This window comes from Siphateles boraxobius, unplaced genomic scaffold, assembly GCF_051911475.1.
Source record: "Siphateles boraxobius isolate OS27281-9 unplaced genomic scaffold, OSU_SipBor_1 285, whole genome shotgun sequence".
Taxonomy (NCBI): domain Eukaryota; kingdom Metazoa; phylum Chordata; class Actinopteri; order Cypriniformes; family Leuciscidae; genus Siphateles; species Siphateles boraxobius.
In genome coordinates this window covers 72263-99512 of record NW_027508903.1, presented here as the reverse complement: position 1 = coordinate 99512, position 27250 = coordinate 72263, and the positions used below count along the sequence as shown (strand labels likewise).

General features: G+C 35.8%; 1 protein-coding gene and 1 long non-coding RNA gene across 3 annotated transcripts in view; one reads left to right on the top strand and one right to left on the bottom strand.

Moving 5' to 3' along the window:
- Positions 1-21719, top strand: part of rln1 (relaxin 1) — a 36185-nt gene extending 14466 nt beyond the window's left edge. Inside the window, exon 2 of the mRNA XM_077245738.1 lies at positions 21434-21719. Coding sequence (XP_077101853.1) covers positions 21434-21603 — 170 coding nt within the window. The 3' untranslated portion in view covers positions 21604-21719. The remainder of the gene's footprint in view (positions 1-21433) is intronic.
- A 2260-nt stretch (positions 21720-23979) lies between these two features.
- Positions 23980-25022, bottom strand: LOC143753429 (uncharacterized). 2 transcript variants are annotated; one of them, XR_013207722.1, is made up of 6 exons: positions 24853-25022; positions 24625-24665; positions 24492-24563; positions 24360-24410; positions 24108-24288; positions 23980-24011 (listed from the first exon to the last, which is right to left on the bottom strand). It is a non-coding gene; the product is annotated as an uncharacterized LOC143753429 (long non-coding RNA). The 2 variants fall into 2 exon arrangements; XR_013207721.1 differs by having other exon boundaries at positions 24492-24554.
- Positions 25023-27250: the final 2228 nt, after the last annotated feature.

Here is a 27250-nt window from a genome sequence, read left to right as displayed (position 1 = left end):
AACATCATCATCATCACAGTATGTACTTACACTAGAACATCATCATCATCACAGTATCTACTTACACTAGAACGTCATCACAGTATCTACTTACACTAGAACATCGTCATCATCATAGTATGTACTTACACTAGAACATCGTCATCATGACAGTATCTACTTACAACAGAACATCATCATCATCACAGTATCTACTTACACCAGAACATCATCATCATCACAGTATCTACTTACACCATAACATCATCATCATCACAGTATGTACTTACACTAGAACATAATCATCCTCACAGTATCTACTTACACTAGAACATCATCATCATCACAGTATCTACTTACACTAGAACATCATCATCACAGTATCTACTTACACTAGAACATCATCATCATCATCACAGTATCTACTTACACTAGAACATCATCATCATCATCACAGTATCTACTTACACTAGAACATCATCACAGTATGTACTTACACTAGAACATCGTCATTGTCATCATCACAGTATGTACTTACACTAGAACATCATCATCATCCAAGTATCTACTTACACTAGAACATCATCATCACAGTATCTACTTACATTAGAACATCGTCATCGTCATCATCACAGTATGTACTTACACTAGAACATCATCATCATCATCCCAGTATCTACTTACACTAGAACATCATCATCACAGTATCTACTTACACTAGAACATCGTCATCGTCATCATCACAGTATGTACTTACACTAGAACATCGTCATCATCACAGTATCTACTTACAACAGAACATCATCATTATCACAGTATCTACTTACACCATAACATCATCATCATCACAGTATGTACTTACACTAGAACATCATCATCATCACAGTATCTACTTACACTAGAACATCATCATCACAGTATGTACTTACACTAGAACATCGTCATCATCACAGTATCTACTTACACTAGAACATCATCATCATCACAGTATCTACTTACACCATAACATCATCATCATCACAGTATGTATTTACACTAGAACATCATCATCATCACAGTATGTACTTACACTAGAACATCATCATCACATATGTATTTACACTAGAACATCATCATCATCACAGTATGTACTTACACTAGAACATCATCATCACAGTATATACTTACACTAGAACATCATCATCATCACAGTATGTACTTACACTAGAACATCATCATCACATATGTATTTACACTAGAACATCATCATCATCACAGTATGTACTTACACTAGAACATCATCATCACAGTATATACTTACACGAGAACATCGTCATCATCACAGTATGTACTTACACTAGAACATCATCATCATCACAGTATGTACTTACACTAGAACATCGTCATCATCACAGTACGTATTTACACTAGAACATCATCATCATCACAGTATGTACTTACACTAGAACATCATCATCACAGTATGTACTTACACTAGAACATCGTAATCATCACAGTATCTACTTACACTAGAACATCATCATCATCACAGTATGTACTTACACTAGAACATCATCATCACAGTATCTACTTACACTAGAACATTGTCATCATCACAGTATCTACTTACACTAGAACATCATCATCATCACAGTATCTACTTACACTAGAACATCATCATCACATATGTATTTACACTAGAACATCAGCATCATCACAGTATGTACTTACACTAGAACATCGTCATCATCACAGTATGTATTTACACTAGAACATCATCATCATCATCACAGTATGTACTTACACTAGAACATCGTCATCATCACAGTATCTACTTACACTAGAACATCATCATCATCACAGTATGTATTTACACTAGAACATCATCATCACAGTATGTACTTACACTAGAACATCATCACAGTATCTACTTACACTAGAACATCATCATCACATATGTATTTACACTAGAACATCATCATCATCACAGTATGTACTTACACTAGAACATCATCATCATCACAGTATGTACTTACACTAGAACATCATCATCATCACAGTATGTATTTACACTAGAACATCATCATCATCACAGTATGTACTTACACTAGAACATCATCATCACAGTATCTACTTACACTAGAACATCGTCATCATCACAGTATGTATTTACACTAGAACATCGTCATCATCACAGTATCTACTTACACTAGAACATCATCATCACAGTATCTACTTACACTAGAACATCATTATCATCACAGTATGTACTTACACTAGAACATCGTCATCATCACAGTATCTACTTACACTAGAACATCATCATCACATATGTATTTACACTAGAACATCATCATCACATATGTATTTACACTAGAACATCATCATCATCACAGTATCTACTTACACAAGAACATCATCATCATCACAGTATGTATTTACACTAGAACATCATCATCATCACAGTATCTATTTACACTAGAACATCGTCATCATCACAGTATCTACTTACACTAGAACATCATCAATATCACAGTATGTATTTACACTAGAACATCGTCATCATCACAGTATCTACTTACACTAGAACATCATCATCATCACAGTATGTACTTACACTAGAACATCATCATCACAGTATCTACTTACACTAGAACATCATCATCATCATCATCATAGTATCTACTTACACTAGAACATCATCATCATCATCATCATCACAGTATCTACTTACACTAGAACATCATCACAGTATGTACTTACACTAGAACATCGTCATCATCACAGTATGTACTTACACTAGAACATCGTCATCATCACAGTATGTACTTACACTAGAACATCGTCATCATCACAGTATGTACTTACACTAGAACAATGTCATCATCACAGTATCTACTTACACTAGAACATCATCATCATCACAGTAACTACTTACACTAGAACATCGTCATCATCACAGTATCTACTTACACTAGAACATCATCATCATCACAGTATCTACTTACACTAGAACATCGTCATCATCACAGTATCTACTTACACTAGAATATCATCATCATCACAGTATCTACTTACACTAGAACATCATCATCATCACAGTATGTACTTACACTAGAACATCATCATCATCACCACAGTATCCACTTACACTAGAATATCATCATCATCACAGTATCTACTTACACTAGAACATCATCATCATCACAGTATCCACTTACACTAGAATATCATCATCATCATCACAGTATGTACTTACACTAGAACATCATCATCATCACAGTATCCACTTACACTAGAATATCATCATCATCACAGTATCTACTTACACTAGAACATCATCATCATCACAGTATCTACTTACACTAGAACATCATCATCATCACAGTATCTACTTACACTAGAACATCATCATCATCACAGTATGACCTTACACTAGAACATCGTCATCATCACAGTATGTACTTACACTAGAACATCATCACAGTATCTACTTACACTAGAACATCGTCATCATCACAGTATGTACTTACACTAGAACATCGTCATCATCACAGTATGTACTTACACTAGAACATCATCACAGTATCTTCTTACACTAGAACATCATCATCATCACAGTATCTACTTACACTAGAACATCGTCATCATCACAGTATGTACTTACACTAGAACATCATCATCATCACAGTATCTACTTACACTAGAACATCATCATCATCACAGTATCTACTTACACCAGAACATCATCATCATCACAGTATGTACTTACACTAGAACATCATCATCATCACAGTATCTACTTACACTATAACATCATCATCATCACAGTATGTACTTACACTAGAACATCATCATCATCACAGTATCTACTTACACTAGAACGTCATCACAGTATCTACTTACACTAGAACATCGTCATCATCATAGTATGTACTTACACTAGAACATCGTCATCATGACAGTATCTACTTACAACAGAACATCATCATCATCACAGTATCTACTTACACCAGAACATCATCATCATCACAGTATCTACTTACACCATAACATCATCATCATCACAGTATGTACTTACACTAGAACATAATCATCCTCACAGTATCTACTTACACTAGAACATCATCATCATCACAGTATCTACTTACACTAGAACATCATCATCACAGTATCTACTTACACTAGAACATCATCATCATCATCACAGTATCTACTTACACTAGAACATCATCATCATCATCACAGTATCTACTTACACTAGAACATCATCACAGTATGTACTTACACTAGAACATCGTCATTGTCATCATCACAGTATGTACTTACACTAGAACATCATCATCATCCAAGTATCTACTTACACTAGAACATCATCATCACAGTATCTACTTACATTAGAACATCGTCATCGTCATCATCACAGTATGTACTTACACTAGAACATCATCATCATCATCCCAGTATCTACTTACACTAGAACATCATCATCACAGTATCTACTTACACTAGAACATCGTCATCGTCATCATCACAGTATGTACTTACACTAGAACATCGTCATCATCACAGTATCTACTTACAACAGAACATCATCATTATCACAGTATCTACTTACACCATAACATCATCATCATCACAGTATGTACTTACACTAGAACATCATCATCATCACAGTATCTACTTACACTAGAACATCATCATCACAGTATGTACTTACACTAGAACATCGTCATCATCACAGTATCTACTTACACTAGAACATCATCATCATCACAGTATCTACTTACACCATAACATCATCATCATCACAGTATGTATTTACACTAGAACATCATCATCATCACAGTATGTACTTACACTAGAACATCATCATCACATATGTATTTACACTAGAACATCATCATCATCACAGTATGTACTTACACTAGAACATCATCATCACAGTATATACTTACACTAGAACATCATCATCATCACAGTATGTACTTACACTAGAACATCATCATCACATATGTATTTACACTAGAACATCATCATCATCACAGTATGTACTTACACTAGAACATCATCATCACAGTATATACTTACACGAGAACATCGTCATCATCACAGTATGTACTTACACTAGAACATCATCATCATCACAGTATGTACTTACACTAGAACATCGTCATCATCACAGTACGTATTTACACTAGAACATCATCATCATCACAGTATGTACTTACACTAGAACATCATCATCACAGTATGTACTTACACTAGAACATCGTAATCATCACAGTATCTACTTACACTAGAACATCATCATCATCACAGTATGTACTTACACTAGAACATCATCATCACAGTATCTACTTACACTAGAACATTGTCATCATCACAGTATCTACTTACACTAGAACATCATCATCATCACAGTATCTACTTACACTAGAACATCATCATCACATATGTATTTACACTAGAACATCAGCATCATCACAGTATGTACTTACACTAGAACATCGTCATCATCACAGTATGTATTTACACTAGAACATCATCATCATCATCACAGTATGTACTTACACTAGAACATCGTCATCATCACAGTATCTACTTACACTAGAACATCATCATCATCACAGTATGTATTTACACTAGAACATCATCATCACAGTATGTACTTACACTAGAACATCATCACAGTATCTACTTACACTAGAACATCATCATCACATATGTATTTACACTAGAACATCATCATCATCACAGTATGTACTTACACTAGAACATCATCATCATCACAGTATGTACTTACACTAGAACATCATCATCATCACAGTATGTATTTACACTAGAACATCATCATCATCACAGTATGTACTTACACTAGAACATCATCATCACAGTATCTACTTACACTAGAACATCGTCATCATCACAGTATGTATTTACACTAGAACATCGTCATCATCACAGTATCTACTTACACTAGAACATCATCATCACAGTATCTACTTACACTAGAACATCATTATCATCACAGTATGTACTTACACTAGAACATCGTCATCATCACAGTATCTACTTACACTAGAACATCATCATCACATATGTATTTACACTAGAACATCATCATCACATATGTATTTACACTAGAACATCATCATCATCACAGTATCTACTTACACAAGAACATCATCATCATCACAGTATGTATTTACACTAGAACATCATCATCATCACAGTATCTATTTACACTAGAACATCGTCATCATCACAGTATCTACTTACACTAGAACATCATCAATATCACAGTATGTATTTACACTAGAACATCGTCATCATCACAGTATCTACTTACACTAGAACATCATCATCATCACAGTATGTACTTACACTAGAACATCATCATCACAGTATCTACTTACACTAGAACATCATCATCATCATCATCATAGTATCTACTTACACTAGAACATCATCATCATCATCATCATCACAGTATCTACTTACACTAGAACATCATCACAGTATGTACTTACACTAGAACATCGTCATCATCACAGTATGTACTTACACTAGAACATCGTCATCATCACAGTATGTACTTACACTAGAACATCGTCATCATCACAGTATGTACTTACACTAGAACAATGTCATCATCACAGTATCTACTTACACTAGAACATCATCATCATCACAGTATCTACTTACACCATAACATCATCATCATCACAGTATCTACTTACACTAGAACATCATCACCATCACAGTATCTACTTACACTAGAACAATGTCATCATCACAGTATGTACTTACACTAGAACATCATCATCATCACAGTATGTACTTACACTAGAACATCATCACCATCACAGTATCTACTTACACTAGAACAATGTCATCATCACAGTATGTACTTACACTAGAACATCGTCATCATCACAGTATCTACTTACACTAGAACATCATCATCATCACAGTATCTACTTACACTAGAACATCATCACAGTATGTACTTACACTAGAACATCATCACAGTATGTACTTACACTAGAACATCGTCATCATCACAGTATGTACTTACACTAGAACATCGTCATCATCACAGTATGTACTTACACTAGAATATCATCATCATCACAGTATCTACTTACACTAGAACATCATCATCATCACAGTATGTACTTACACTAGAACATCTTCATCATCACAGTATCTACTTACACTAGAACATCATCACAGTATGTACTTACACTAGAACATCATCACAGTATGTACTTACACTAGAACATCGTCATCATCACAGTATGTACTTACACTAGAACATCGTCATCATCACAGTATGTACTTACACTAGAACATCATCACCATCACAGTATGTACTTACACTAGAACATCATCATCATCACAGTATCTACTTACACTAGAACATCATCATCATCACAGTATGTACTTACACTAGAACATCTTCATCATCACAGTATCTACTTACACTAGAACATCATCACAGTATGTACTTACACTAGAACATCGTCATCATCACAGTATGTACTTACACTAGAACATCGTCATCATCACAGTATGTACTTACACTAGAACATCATCATCATCACAGTATGTACTTACACTAGAACAATGTCATCATCACAGTATCTACTTACACTAGAACATCATCATCATCACAGTATCTACTTACACCATAACATCATCATCCTCACAGTATGTACTTACACTAGAACATCATCACCATCACAGTATCTACTTACACTAGAACAATGTCATCATCACAGTATGTACTTACACTAGAACATCATCATCATCACAGTATGTACTTACACTAGAACATCATCACCATCACAGTATCTACTTACACTAGAACAATGTCATCATCACAGTATGTACTTACACTAGAACATCGTCATCATCACAGTATCTACTTACACTAGAACATCATCATCATCACAGTATCTACTTACACTAGAACATCATCATCATCACAGTATGTACTTACACTAGAACATCTTCATCATCACAGTATCTACTTACACTAGAACATCATCACAGTATGTACTTACACTAGAACATCGTCATCATCACAGTATGTACTTACACTAGAACATCGTCATCATCACAGTATGTACTTACACTAGAACATCGTCATCATCACAGTATGTACTTACACTAGAACATCATCATCATCACAGTATGTACTTACACTAGAACATCATCACCATCACAGTATCTACTTACACTAGAACAATGTCATCATCACAGTATGTACTTACACTAGAACATCATCATCATCACAGTATGTACTTACACTAGAACATCATCACCATCACAGTATCTACTTACACTAGAACAATGTCATCATCACAGTATGTACTTACACTAGAACATCGTCATCATCACAGTATCTACTTACACTAGAACATCATCATCATCACAGTATCTACTTACACTAGAACATCATCATCATCACAGTATGTATTTACACTAGAACATCTTCATTATCACAGTATCTACTTACACTAGAACATCATCACAGTATGTACTTACACTAGAACATCGTCATCATCACAGTATGTACTTACACTAGAACATCGTCATCATCACAGTATCTACTTACACTAGAACATCATCATCATCACAGTATGTATTTACACTAGAACATCTTCATCATCACAGTATCTACTTACACTAGAACATCATCATTATCACAGTATCTACTTACACTAGAACATCATCATTATCACAGTATCTACTTACACTAGAACATCGTCATCATCACAGTATCTACTTACACTAGAACATCGTCATCATCACAGTATCTACTTACACTAGAACATCGTCATCATCACAGTATCTACTTACACTAGAACATCATCATCACAGTATCTACTTACACTAGAACATCGTCATCATCACAGTATGTACTTACACTAGAACATCGTCATCATCACAGTATGTACTTACACTAGAACATCGTCATCATCACAGTATCTACTTACACTAGAACATCATCACAGTATGTATTTACACTAGAACATCGTCATCATCACAGTATCTCCTTACACTAGAACATCATCACAGTATGTACTTACACTAGAACATCGTCATCATCACAGTATGTACTTACACTAGAACATCATCATCATCACAGTATGTACTTACACTAGAACATCATCACCATCACAGTATCTACTTACACTAGAACAATGTCATCATCACAGTATGTACTTACACTAGAACATCGTCATCATCACAGTATCTACTTACACTAGAACATCATCATTATCACAGTATCTACTTACACTAGAACATCATCATCATCACAGTATCTACTTACACTAGAACATCATCATTATCACAGTATCTACTTACACTAGAACATCATCATTATCACAGTATCTACTTACACTAGAACATCATCATTATCACAGTATCTACTTACACTAGAACATCGTCATCATCACAGTATCTACTTACACTAGAACATCGTCATCATCACAGTATCTACTTACACTAGAACATCATCATCATCACAGTATCTACTTACACTAGAACATCATCATCATCACAGTATCTACTTACACTAGAACATCGTCATCATCACAGTATCTACTTACACTAGAACATCATCATCACAGTATGTACTTACACTAGAACATCGTCATCATCACAGTATGTACTTACACTAGAACATCGTCATCATCACAGTATGTACTTACACTAGAACATCGTCATCATCACAGTATCTACTTACACTAGAACATCATCACAGTATGTATTTACACTAGAACATCGTCATCATCACAGTATCTACTTACACTAGAACATCATCATCACAGTATGTACTTACACTAGAACATCATCATCACAGTATCTACTTACACTAGAACATCATCATCATCACAGTATCTACTTACACTAGAACATCATCATCATCACAGTATCTACTTACACTAGAACATCGTCATCATCACAGTATCTACTTACACTAGAACATCATCATCATCACAGTATCTACTTACACTAGAACATCATCATCACAGTATCTACTTACACTAGAACATCATCATCACTGTATCTACTTACACTAGAACATCATCATCACAGTATCTACTTACACTAGAACATCGTCATCATCACAGTATCTACTTACACTAGAACATCATCATCATCACAGTATCTACTTACACTAGAACATCATCATCATCACAGTATGTATTTACACTAGAACATCGTCATCATCACAGTATGTACTTACACTAGAACATCGTCATCATCACAGTATCTACTTACACTAGAACATCATCATCATCACAGTATCTACTTACACTAGAACATCATCATCATCACAGTATGTACTTACACTAGAATATCTTCATCATCACAGTATCTACTTACACTAGAACATCATCACAGTATGTACTTACACTAGAACATCGTCATCATCACAGTATGTACTTACACTAGAACATCGTCATCATCACAGTATGTACTTACACTAGAACATCGTCATCATCACAGTATGTACTTACACTAGAACATCATCATCATCACAGTATGTACTTACACTAGAACATCGTCATCATCACAGTATGTATTTACACTAGAACATCATCATCATCATCACAGTATGTACTTACACTAGAACATCGTCATCATCACAGTATCTACTTACACTAGAACATCATCATCATCACAGTATGTATTTACACTAGAACATCATCATCACAGTATGTACTTACACTAGAACATCATCACAGTATCTACTTACACTAGAACATCATCATCACATATGTATTTACACTAGAACATCATCATCATCACAGTATGTACTTACACTAGAACATCATCATCATCACAGTATGTACTTACACTAGAACATCATCATCATCACAGTATGTATTTACACTAGAACATCATCATCATCACAGTATGTACTTACACTAGAACATCATCATCACAGTATCTACTTACACTAGAACATCGTCATCATCACAGTATGTATTTACACTAGAACATCGTCATCATCACAGTATCTACTTACACTAGAACATCATCATCACAGTATCTGCTTACACTAGAACATCATTATCATCACAGTATGTACTTACACTAGAACATCGTCATCATCACAGTATCTACTTACACTAGAACATCGTCATCATCACAGTATGTATTTACACTAGAACATCGTCATCATCACAGTATCTACTTACACTAGAACATCATCATCACAGTATCTGCTTACACTAGAACATCATTATCATCACAGTATGTACTTACACTAGAACATCGTCATCATCACAGTATCTACTTACACTAGAACATCATTATCATCACAGTATGTACTTACACTAGAACATCATCATCATCACAGTATCTACTTACACTAGAACATCATCATCATCACAGTATCTACTTACACTAGAACATCATAATCATCACAGTATCTACTTACACTAGAACATCGTCATCATCACAGTATCTACTTACACTAGAACATCATCATCATCACAGTATCTACTTACACTAGAACATCATCATCATCACAGTATCTACTTACACTAGAACATCATCATCATCACAGTATCTACTTACACTAGAACATCATCATCATCACAGTATCTACTTACACTAGAACATCATCATCATCACAGTATCTACTTACACTAGAACATCATCATCATCACAGTATCTACTTACACTAGAACATCATCATCATCACAGTATATACTTACACTAGAACATCGTCACAGTATCTTTTTACACCAGAACATCATCATCATCACAGTATCTACTTACACTAGAACATCATCATCACAGTATCTACTTACACTAGAACATCGTCATCATCACAGTATGTACTTACACTAGAACATCATCATCATCACAGTATGTACTTACACTTGAACATCATCATCATCACAGTATCTTTTTACACTGGAACATCATCATCATCACAGTATCTACTTACACTAGAACATCATCATCATCACAGTATATACTTACACTAGAACATCGTGACAGTATCTTCTTAAACTAGAACATCATCATCATCACAGTATATACTTACACAAGAACATCATCATCACAGATGTACTTACACTAGAACATCATCATCATCACAGTATCTACTTACACTAGAACATCATCACAGTATGTACTTACACTAGAACATCGTCCTCATCACAGTATGTTCTTACACTAGAACATCATCATCATCACCACAGTATCTACTTACACTAGAACATCGTCCTCATCACAGTATGTTCTTACACTAGAACATCATCATCATCACAGTATCTACTTACACTAGAACATCATCATCATCACAGTATCTACTTACACTAGAACATCATCATCATCACATTATCTACTTGCACTAGAACATCATCATCATCACAGTATCTACTTACACTAGAACATCATCATCATCACAGTATCTACTTACACTAGAACATCATCATCATCACAGTATCTACTTACACTAGAACATCGTCATCATCACAGTATCTACTTACACTAGAACATCGTCATCGTCATCATCACAGTATGTACTTAAACTAGAACATCGTCATTGTCATCATCACAGTATGTACTTACACTAGAACATCATCATCATCACAGTATCTACTTACACTAGAACATCATCATCATCACAGTATCTACTTACACTAGAACATCATCATCATCACAGTATCTACTTACACTAGAACATCATCATTATCACATTATCTACTTGCACTAGAACATCATCATCATCACAGTATGTACTTACACTAGAACATCATCATCATCACAGTATCTACTTACACTAGAACATCATCATCATCACAGTATCTACTTACACTAGAACATCATCATCATCACAGTATCTACTTACACTAGAACATCGTCATCGTCATCATCACAGTATGTACTTAAACTAGAACATCGTCATCGTCATCATCACAGTATGTACTTACACCAGAACATCATCATCATCACAGTATCTACTTACACTAGAACATCAGATTCACAGTATGTACTTACACTAGAACATCGTCATCATCACAGTATGTACTTACACTAGAACATCATCACAGTATCTACTTACACTAGAACATCATCATCATCACAGTATCTACTTACACTAGAACATCGTCATCATCACAGTATCTACTTACACTAGAACATCATCATCATCACAGTATCTACTTATACTTGAACATCGTCATCATCACATTATCTACTTGCACTAGAACATCATCATCATCACAGTATCTACTTACACTAGAACATCATCATCATCACAGTATCTACTTACACTAGAACATCATCATCATCACAGTATGTACTTACACTAGAACATCATCATCATCACAGTATCTACTTACACTAGAACATCATCATCATCACAGTATCTACTTACACTAGAACATCATCATCATCACATTATCTACTTGCACTAGAACATCATCATCATCACAGTATCTACTTACACTAGAACATCATCATCATCACAGTATCTACTTACACTAGAACATCGTCATCATCACAGTATGTACTTAGACTAGAACATCGTCATCATCACAGTATCTACTTACACTAGAACATCATCATCATCATCACAGTATCTACTTACACTAGAACATCATCATCATCATCATCACAGTATCTACTTACACTAGAACATCATCACAGTATGTACTTACACTAGAACATCATCATCATCCCAGTATCTACTTACACTAGAACATCAGCATCACAGTATGTACTTACACTAGAACATCGTCATCATCACAGTATGTACTTACACTAGAACATCATCACAGTATCTACTTACACTAGAACATCATCATCATCACAGTAACTACTTACACTAGAACATCGTCATCATCACAGTATCTACTTACACTAGAACATCATCATCATCACAGTATCTACTTACACTAGAACATCGTCATCATCACAGTATCTACTTACACTAGAATATCATCATCATCACAGTATCTACTTACACTAGAACATCATCATCATCACAGTATGTACTTACACTAGAACATCATCATCATCACCACAGTATCCACTTACACTAGAATATCATCATCATCACAGTATCTACTTACACTAGAACATCATCATCATCACAGTATCCACTTACACTAGAATATCATCATCATCATCACAGTATGTACTTACACTAGAACATCATCATCATCACAGTATCCACTTACACTAGAATATCATCATCATCACAGTATCTACTTACACTAGAACATCATCATCATCACAGTATCTACTTACACTAGAACATCATCATCATCACAGTATCTACTTACACTAGAACATCATCATCATCACAGTATGACCTTACACTAGAACATCGTCATCATCACAGTATGTACTTACACTAGAACATCATCACAGTATCTACTTACACTAGAACATCGTCATCATCACAGTATGTACTTACACTAGAACATCGTCATCATCACAGTATGTACTTACACTAGAACATCATCACAGTATCTTCTTACACTAGAACATCATCATCATCACAGTATCTACTTACACTAGAACATCGTCATCATCACAGTATGTACTTACACTAGAACATCATCATCATCACAGTATCTACTTACACTAGAACATCATCATCATCACAGTATCTACTTACACCAGAACATCATCATCATCACAGTATGTACTTACACTAGAACATCATCATCATCACAGTATCTACTTACACTATAACATCATCATCATCACAGTATGTACTTACACTAGAACATCATCATCATCACAGTATCTACTTACACTAGAACGTCATCACAGTATCTACTTACACTAGAACATCGTCATCATCATAGTATGTACTTACACTAGAACATCGTCATCATGACAGTATCTACTTACAACAGAACATCATCATCATCACAGTATCTACTTACACCAGAACATCATCATCATCACAGTATCTACTTACACCATAACATCATCATCATCACAGTATGTACTTACACTAGAACATAATCATCCTCACAGTATCTACTTACACTAGAACATCATCATCATCACAGTATCTACTTACACTAGAACATCATCATCACAGTATCTACTTACACTAGAACATCATCATCATCATCACAGTATCTACTTACACTAGAACATCATCATCATCATCACAGTATCTACTTACACTAGAACATCATCACAGTATGTACTTACACTAGAACATCGTCATTGTCATCATCACAGTATGTACTTACACTAGAACATCATCATCATCCAAGTATCTACTTACACTAGAACATCATCATCACAGTATCTACTTACATTAGAACATCGTCATCGTCATCATCACAGTATGTACTTACACTAGAACATCATCATCATCATCCCAGTATCTACTTACACTAGAACATCATCATCACAGTATCTACTTACACTAGAACATCGTCATCGTCATCATCACAGTATGTACTTACACTAGAACATCGTCATCATCACAGTATCTACTTACAACAGAACATCATCATTATCACAGTATCTACTTACACCATAACATCATCATCATCACAGTATGTACTTACACTAGAACATCATCATCATCACAGTATCTACTTACACTAGAACATCATCATCACAGTATGTACTTACACTAGAACATCGTCATCATCACAGTATCTACTTACACTAGAACATCATCATCATCACAGTATCTACTTACACCATAACATCATCATCATCACAGTATGTATTTACACTAGAACATCATCATCATCACAGTATGTACTTACACTAGAACATCATCATCACATATGTATTTACACTAGAACATCATCATCATCACAGTATGTACTTACACTAGAACATCATCATCACAGTATATACTTACACTAGAACATCATCATCATCACAGTATGTACTTACACTAGAACATCATCATCACATATGTATTTACACTAGAACATCATCATCATCACAGTATGTACTTACACTAGAACATCATCATCACAGTATATACTTACACGAGAACATCGTCATCATCACAGTATGTACTTACACTAGAACATCATCATCATCACAGTATGTACTTACACTAGAACATCGTCATCATCACAGTACGTATTTACACTAGAACATCATCATCATCACAGTATGTACTTACACTAGAACATCATCATCACAGTATGTACTTACACTAGAACATCGTAATCATCACAGTATCTACTTACACTAGAACATCATCATCATCACAGTATGTACTTACACTAGAACATCATCATCACAGTATCTACTTACACTAGAACATTGTCATCATCACAGTATCTACTTACACTAGAACATCATCATCATCACAGTATCTACTTACACTAGAACATCATCATCACATATGTATTTACACTAGAACATCAGCATCATCACAGTATGTACTTACACTAGAACATCGTCATCATCACAGTATGTATTTACACTAGAACATCATCATCATCATCACAGTATGTACTTACACTAGAACATCGTCATCATCACAGTATCTACTTACACTAGAACATCATCATCATCACAGTATATATTTACACTAGAACATCATCATCACAGTATGTACTTACACTAGAACATCATCACAGTATCTACTTACACTAGAACATCATCATCACATATGTATTTACACTAGAACATCATCATCATCACAGTATGTACTTACACTAGAACATCATCATCATCACAGTATGTACTTACACTAGAACATCATCATCATCACAGTATGTATTTACACTAGAACATCATCATCATCACAGTATGTACTTACACTAGAACATCATCATCACAGTATCTACTTACACTAGAACATCGTCATCATCACAGTATGTATTTACACTAGAACATCGTCATCATCACAGTATCTACTTACACTAGAACATCATCATCACAGTATCTACTTACACTAGAACATCATTATCATCACAGTATGTACTTACACTAGAACATCGTCATCATCACAGTATCTACTTACACTAGAACATCATCATCACATATGTATTTACACTAGAACATCATCATCACATATGTATTTACACTAGAACATCATCATCATCACAGTATCTACTTACACAAGAACATCATCATCATCACAGTATGTATTTACACTAGAACATCATCATCATCACAGTATCTATTTACACTAGAACATCGTCATCATCACAGTATCTACTTACACTAGAACATCATCAATATCACAGTATGTATTTACACTAGAACATCGTCATCATCACAGTATCTACTTACACTAGAACATCATCATCATCACAGTATGTACTTACACTAGAACATCATCATCACAGTATCTACTTACACTAGAACATCATCATCATCATCATCATAGTATCTACTTACACTAGAACATCATCATCATCATCATCATCACAGTATCTACTTACACTAGAACATCATCACAGTATGTACTTACACTAGAACATCGTCATCATCACAGTATGTACTTACACTAGAACATCGTCATCATCACAGTATGTACTTACACTAGAACATCGTCATCATCACAGTATGTACTTACACTAGAACAATGTCATCATCACAGTATCTACTTACACTAGAACATCATCATCATCACAGTATCTACTTACACCATAACATCATCATCATCACAGTATCTACTTACACTAGAACATCATCACCATCACAGTATCTACTTACACTAGAACAATGTCATCATCACAGTATGTACTTACACTAGAACATCATCATCATCACAGTATGTACTTACACTAGAACATCATCACCATCACAGTATCTACTTACACTAGAACAATGTCATCATCACAGTATGTACTTACACTAGAACATCGTCATCATCACAGTATCTACTTACACTAGAACATCATCATCATCACAGTATCTACTTACACTAGAACATCATCACAGTATGTACTTACACTAGAACATCATCACAGTATGTACTTACACTAGAACATCGTCATCATCACAGTATGTACTTACACTAGAACATCGTCATCATCACAGTATGTACTTACACTAGAATATCATCATCATCACAGTATCTACTTACACTAGAACATCATCATCATCACAGTATGTACTTACACTAGAACATCTTCATCATCACAGTATCTACTTACACTAGAACATCATCACAGTATGTACTTACACTAGAACATCATCACAGTATGTACTTACACTAGAACATCGTCATCATCACAGTATGTACTTACACTAGAACATCGTCATCATCACAGTATGTACTTACACTAGAACATCATCACCATCACAGTATGTACTTACACTAGAACATCATCATCATCACAGTATCTACTTACACTAGAACATCATCATCATCACAGTATGTACTTACACTAGAACATCTTCATCATCACAGTATCTACTTACACTAGAACATCATCACAGTATGTACTTACACTAGAACATCGTCATCATCACAGTATGTACTTACACTAGAACATCGTCATCATCACAGTATGTACTTACACTAGAACATCATCATCATCACAGTATGTACTTACACTAGAACAATGTCATCATCACAGTATCTACTTACACTAGAACATCATCATCATCACAGTATCTACTTACACCATAACATCATCATCCTCACAGTATGTACTTACACTAGAACATCATCACCATCACAGTATCTACTTACACTAGAACAATGTCATCATCACAGTATGTACTTACACTAGAACATCATCATCATCACAGTATGTACTTACACTAGAACATCATCACCATCACAGTATCTACTTACACTAGAACAATGTCATCATCACAGTATGTACTTACACTAGAACATCATCATCATCACAGTATCTACTTACACTAGAACATCATCATCATCACAGTATGTACTTACACTAGAACATCTTCATCATCACAGTATCTACTTACACTAGAACATCATCACAGTATGTACTTACACTAGAACATCGTCATCATCACAGTATGTACTTACACTAGAACATCGTCATCATCACAGTATCTACTTACACTAGAACATCGTCATCATCACAGTATGTACTTACACTAGAACATCATCATCATCACAGTATGTACTTACACTAGAACATCATCACCATCACAGTATCTACTTACACTAGAACAATGTCATCATCACAGTATGTACTTACACTAGAACATCATCATCATCACAGTATGTACTTACACTAGAACATCATCACCATCACAGTATCTACTTACACTAGAACAATGTCATCATCACAGTATGTACTTACACTAGAACATCGTCATCATCACAGTATCTACTTACACTAGAACATCATCATCATCACAGTATCTACTTACACTAGAACATCATCATCATCACAGTATGTATTTACACTAGAACATCTTCATCATCACAGTATCTACTTACACTAGAACATCATCACAGTATGTACTTACACTAGAACATCGTCATCATCACAGTATGTACTTACACTAGAACATCGTCATCATCACAGTATGTACTTACACTAGAACATCGTCATCATCACAGTATGTACTTACACTAGAACATCATCATCATCAAAGTATGTACTTACACTAGAACATCATCACCATCACAGTATCTACTTACACTAGAACAATGTCATCATCACAGTATGTACTTACACTAGAACATCGTCATCATCACAGTATCTACTTACACTAGAACATCATCATCATCACAGTATGTATTTACACTAGAACATCTTCATCATCACAGTATCTACTTACACTAGAACATCATCATTATCACAGTATCTACTTACACTAGAACATCATCATTATCACAGTATCTACTTACACTAGAACATCGTCATCATCACAGTATCTACTTACACTAGAACATCGTCATCATCACAGTATCTACTTACACTAGAACATCGTCATCATCACAGTATCTACTTACACTAGAACATCATCATCACAGTATCTACTTACACTAGAACATCGTCATCATCACAGTATGTACTTACACTAGAACATCGTCATCATCACAGTATGTACTTACACTAGAACATCGTCATCATCACAGTATCTACTTACACTAGAACATCATCATCATCACAGTATCTACTTACACTAGAACATCATCATCACAGTATCTACTTACACTAGAACATCGTCATCATCACAGTATGTACTTACACTAGAACATCGTCATCATCACAGTATGTACTTACACTAGAACATCATCATCACAGTATCTACTTACACTAGAACATCATCATCATCACAGTATGTACTTACACTAGAACATCATCATCATCACAGTATGTACTTACACTAGAACATCATCATCATCACAGTATCTACTTACACTAGAACATCATCATCATCACAGTATCTACTTACACTAGAACATCATCATCATCACAGTATGTACTTACACTAGAACATCATCATCATCACAGTATCTACTTACACTAGAACATCATCATCATCACAGTATGTACTTACACTAGAACATCATCATCATCACAGTATCTACTTACACTAGAACATCATCATCATCACAGTATGTACTTACACTAGAACATCATCATCATCACAGTATCTACTTACACTAGAACATCATCATCATCACAGTATGTACTTACACTAGAACATCATCATCATCACAGTATCTACTTACACTAGAACATCATCATCATCACAGTATGTACTTACACTAGAACATCATCATCATCACAGTATCTACTTACACTAGAACATCATCATCATCACAGTATCTACTTACACTAGAACATCATCATCATCACAGTATGTACTTACACTAGAACATCATCATCACAGTATGTACTTACACTAGAACATCGTCATCATCACAGTATCTACTTACACTAGAACATCATCATCATCACAGTATCTACTTACACTAGAACATCATCATCATCACAGTATGTATTTACACTAGAACATCGTCATCATCACAGTATCTACTTACACTAGAACATCATCATCATCACAGTATCTACTTACACTAGAACATCATCATCATCACAGTATCTACTTACACTAGAACATCGTCATCATCACAGTATCTACTTACACTAGAACATCATCATCATCACAGTATCTACTTACACTAGAACATCATCATCATCACAGTATCTACTTACACTAGAACATCATCATCATCACAGTATCTACTTACACTAGAACATCATCATCACAGTATGTACTTACACTAGAACATCGTCATCATCACAGTATGTACTTACACTAGAACATCGTCATCATCACAGTATGTACTTACACTAGAACATCGTCATCATCACAGTATCTACTTACACTAGAACATCATCATCACAGTATCTACTTACACTATAAATATTAAGAGTGGGGATCATCTGGTGTTCAGCTCTTTACTGGCATCGATGCTTCCATGGAGAACCTTTAACAGGCTGTGTGCGCGTGTGTATGTGTGTTTGTGTCGCAGGTCCCTGGTCCATGGATGGAGGTGTGCCGCTTCTCTGGTCTCTCCGGCTGGACACGATGACCTCTGACACGATGACCTCTGACCGCAGGAAGAGGAACTTCTCGCTGGGACTGGCGGGAATGTGCTGTAATCAGGGCTGCACGAAAAACGACATCGGCCAACTGTGCTGAGATTCACTGACGAAGATGATGAAGGACTTGCACTGAACTCTCAGATCCACCCCAGTGCTTTCATTTGTATTTATTTCCTTTGACCACATCAATAAAAGTCCACGTCTTGATTGAAACGTTCAATGTTGACTGAGACAGTGATTCGCTCATATACAAGAATCACCAAACAAATAAAGAAAACTCCTGAGTGATTTACTCTGCTGCACCGCGGTAAAACCACCTCCGTACAGTTATGATATTAATCAGAATAAACAATTCCTCTGTTCTGAATGAAAGTGACTGTTTCATTGTGAATGTTTATCGGAACTTGTCTGATAAAAAATCTGGTTTATAAGTTAAATTGTGCTTGAATATTAAAGATATAGACATATATTAACAAGAACATGGATCTTTCAAAGATCCTAGAGATTGAATGCCAGAATTAAACAGGAATTAGTCGCGTTTGGTTGTTGGTTTTGTGTTCAGACGATCCACACACTGAAGATGCGCTGGGGGCTGTTCCATAAACCAAGATTAGAGTATAAGCCAGGCTTATTTCGGTTAGTCAGGCTTATTTTTGGTAGATTCGGTTTGATATATCAAACTTAAAAAAGTTCAAACTCAGTTACCCCGGCAACTTATGCTGGCAAATTAACCTGGTCCGGGGCAGGCCAACTGTCAGGCTAAGTCTGAGTTCAGGCTTAACGAGCATACCAGTTATACTCACCTGCTGGTATTGCGATGTCATTTTATTTTACTTAACCACTATTAATACATTTTTTTTAAAATAAATAAATATAGACGGAAATGTACTTTACTAATAAATGTAAGAAATTATGAGGTATAAATACACTAAGAAATATTCAAAACCTGTGTGTTTAATTGGTGAGTTTGGTTAATGAGTTTGGTAATTAATTAATTAAAAGTATATAAATAGGGAGCTGAACTCGTTTCCAAACGTAACCATGGCGTGTCCTTTCATAGATGAGGTGGTGGATGAGGGAGCTATAGTCTTGCGGAGGGCATTTCAAAGAGAGAGAGCTTTCAGAGACGGGTCAGACCCATTGGCTTTTAATGACAGCTACCTGTACGAGCGATACAGGGTCTCAAGAGATGGGATTGCATATATTTGTAGATTACTAAGCCCACACATTGCAAATAACCCACGCCGCAACAGAGCGCTCACAGTCCCACAGACGGTGTGCATTGCACTTCGCTTTTTTGCCAGTGGAACATTTTTGTACACAGTTGGAGATGCAGAGAATATCAGCAAAGCATCAGTTTGCCGCTCTGTACGAACTGTGTACCTTTCTTTAAAAAGACTACTCAATGTGTTCATCACATTCCCTGGCCACACAGCTATTCGTACCATTAAACATGCCTTTTATGGAATAGCTGGTAAGTTCAAATATCTATAAAACATGGAAATATTTCTTGACTGTTGATTTTACATGGGACATATTTAAAACAAACAAATAATTTTCCTAGGTTTCCCAAATGTTACCGGCGCATTGGACTGCACCCGTGTGTGTATTAAGTGTCCGTCTGGTCCACATGAAGCAGACTTTGTGAAGAGGAAATCAGTACACAGCATTAATGTACAGGTACGGTCCCACTGAGATGATATCGAAGGCTATGCTCTAGCACTGAGTGTTCTGTACTAAGCTGGGCAACAGTGTTTAGTTCATTGCAATTAAAATGTAGTGACCTACAGGTTTAATTTATTTTAGATGATTAGTGATGCAAATTGCATCATCACAAATGTAGAGGCCAAATGGCCAGGCTCTGTGCATGACTCCAGAATCTTTAGAGCCTTATCTCTCTACTAGCAACTAGCAAGAGGTATGCTAGTAATCACTTAATCGCAAAAAGTCTTAAAAAAAAAGAAGAAAAACAACTGAATTATATATCTATAAATATAAATTCTGTCTATGCAGGAGACTTCTCAGGAGTTTTGCTGGGAGACGAGTGATACCCATGCCTGCCTTACCTCTTGACTCGCTATCAGGAGCCCCAGACAGAGGCACAGCGCCGCTACAACATTGCCCATGCACACAAGAGCTCGTGTAGAGATGCCATCTGGGCTGATAAAGTCAAGGTTTCAGTGCCTGAAGCACTTCAGAGTTACTCCACCTAGGGCATGTGACATTGTAGTTGCTTGTGTAGTGCTCCATAACATTGCTTGTCTGAGGAGAGAGAGGCAACCAATGATGGTTGAAGAGGAAGACTGGGGAAATGAAGCAGTATTGGAAGAAAACGAAACAGCCAGACTTATACGAGACACATATGCAAATAATCATTTTGCTTAATATGGTCTAAACCATGTGTAGCCTTTAAAATGTTCCACTGGCCCCTCAACTTTCTCCTTAGTTGAACAAACACACAGAAGTCAAAGTATTTAATGTGATTTGTCTTTATTCAGAGTGAATCTGCCTGTTAGGGGTGAAAACACACAAATAAACGTTGTGGGAAGTGATCAAAAAGGTAATATTTTTATTTTCCTTTTTTTAAAATGGTAGTTCTACTTGCATTTTTCTGTAGCTGTTGAATTTCCAGCTCCAACTTCCTCATCTTCAGTTTTTATACTGGATGTCGATATCAATCGCTTCAAACGAGGAAGCGTTTATACACTCTGTAGTGTCTTCACTCTAAATCACTACATGATGACTCCAGCATACTACACACTCCTTTTATGTTTTCTGGGTTCTGTAGAAACATAGATTTAAGTTATTTCATTGAATACTCTTGTCACATTGTTTTCATTTCTTAATACTCACTTTGTCACATGTGGTCCCAGACTGAGAGGGCTCTAGAACAGTGTCAGCATCCTGAAAACACATTATGATCATGTTATCACACAAGTACACTTTTTAATATTCAATACAGTATAGCATGGACCCTGTGAGTACCTCAGGCCTCGTTGAACATACAGACACAGTCTCCTCATCCTCCTCAACTGATGGGCCTTCTCCCTGTGACCACTGATTAAACTCAGTTAAACTCATTAGCTTACATGACTGATTTAAAAGGTCTCATACTCACAGGCAACATGATGTCTGGTGGATCCATAAACCATACAGAATCTTGATAGAGAAAAAATATATATTTTTGTACCAAAATACACCATTACAGTAGCACAAGTACCTCTACGTGACATTACTGCTATGATGTACTTACAATGCCTAAGGAAGGAGGAAATCAGTGAGTCAGGAAGGAATAATGATAAAACACACACACACACACACACACACACACCTTTTATATACTCACTCCTTATACATGTGATATGATTTTAGGTGATGCCCCCCCCCCCCCCCCCTCTATTCCCTCAAGGACGGGCCTCCCTTTATTCATTTCCAAAGCCAGTTCCTCTGCAGGAGTGAAGCTGGCTGGCTGTCGCTCTCCCCCAGTGCCGGCAACCTCAGTCTTCTTTTTGGTCGCTGCAATTAAAAAATAAAAATAAAAAAAATCCTGAATAGTCGTAACTTCAAGCTGGTATTGATTACATATGTACATACCATTAGATTACTGCGTAAAAGCAAATAACGTTACTGTTATTCACACAAACTTTGCAATGTATTGTGACACACATTCAATGTTGATAAAGTATTTTAAGTAGTTTACACCGCTACTTTCACATTGAGACGATCAGCAATTTCCTGCCAACCTTTCTCTCTTGCTTTATTTATTGCCGCTGTATTGCCTTTTTTGGTGATGACATCTTTAAATTCTTCATATGTTTCCAATAGCAAACACTGTACCGTTGCCCTGAACATCGCTGCTCTATCTTTTCCTTTTGTTGCCATGGTAGCCCACAGTAAATCAATTGACCCATGCTCGACTTTTCAGGACTTTTAAACAATGGCGTGCACGCGCAATTATCTAGACTATTTAAACCTGACTCAAATTAGTAAGATCACATGATCCTCAACTTACTGTTATGGAACCAATTTAAGCGCGGATGTTTAGCTCGGCTCATTCAAGTCAGGTTTTGGACTTTAATCCCCGCTTTTCTAAGCGGCTTTTATGGAACAGCCCCCTGGTCTTCTCTCCTCTATTGTTCCGTATATCGAGTAAAACCCTTAAAGAACAAGAAAAAGTGGGCGGGGCTTGACTGATTGGATGGTTGTGGTTTGCAATTGGTGGATCTCATGTGATTGACAGGTTGCCCCGCCCACATCATCAGAGAAGAGATGCTGCTTGAGGAAGTTATTCTGATTTAAGATTAAGAAAACACCCATAAATACTTTAGAATAAACACTGAAATATTACATAAAAGAATAAGAATTGTCCATTTTGAGTCCACTTAAAGTAGATATTTGGTTGCAAGGAGTTTAACTGCATTGATTGTTTTAACATGCTTTTTTTTCCATATTTATTTATAAAATTATTGTAAAGGTCATTTCATCTTTATATGTTGTCGAATGTGGTTAGTGAGTGACTGAGGGGGAAGAAATATTTCAAAAGCAGATCTCGCGTGAGTGACGTGATACGCTAATTCAAATTAAAAATCAACCAACAGAGCAGATGGTGTGTGTGTGTGTGTGTGTTCGTGTGTGTGTGTGTGTGTTCGTGTGTGTGTGTGTGTGTGTGTGTGTGTGTGTGTGTGTGTGTGTGTGTGTGTGTGTCAATCAATAAATCCTGGCTGGAGCTGAATGTGAAAAAGCTTCAACTCTGATTTGATTGCTGTATCGACAGGTAAGACAAGTGTTTTACTGCCGCCGTGCAGACGAACTTTATCGACTTTTAACTCTCAGTGTGCGCGACGTCATCAATATCTAGTTCAAATCTGCTTTCGCGCGGTTTTATCAACCAGATGATATCAATTTGATGTTTCTGGCACTTAAATACACATGGAAAGAATCCAAAACGTAGTTAGTTTGTAAGAATATACACCGATGCCAATTTAATAATCGAAATAACCTTTTAAAATTGAGTGTGTGTTTTATTAACAGCAAAGACACTGTGTGTGTAAAAACGGAGGGAATTTAAAGGGATAACGTTAGTTCACCCAAAAAAGAAAATTAGCCATCCTCTGTGTATCTGACATTATTCTTTCAGACGAATACAATCTCAGTTATATTAAAAAATGTTCTGGCTCTTTCAAGCTTTTTAATGGCAGTGAATGGGTCTATATTTTTGAAGTCCATCAAAGAGCCTCTATCTATCATAAAAGTGCATCTATCCTTAATAAAAGTGCATCTATCATCCTTCCGTCATAAAAGTGCATCTGTCCATCATAAAAGTGCATCTATCCATCATAAAAGTGCATCTATCCATTATAAAAGTGAATCTATCATCCGTCCGTCATAAAAGTGCATCTATCATTCGTCCATCATAAAAGTGCATCTTCATTCGTCCGTCATAAAAGTGCATCCGTCCATCATAAAAGTGCGTCTATCATTCGTCCGTCATAAAAGTGCATCTGTCCATCATAAAAGTGCATCTCTCCATCATAAAAGTGCGTCTATCATTCGTCCGTCATAAAAGTGCATCTGTCCATCATAAAAGTGCATCTGTCCATCATAAAAGTACATCTATCATTCGTCCGTCATAAAAGTGCATCCGTCCGTCATAAAAGTGCATCTGTCCATCATAAAAGTGCATCCGTCCATCATAAAAGTGCATCTCTCCATCATAAAAGTGCATCTGTCCATCATAAAAGTGC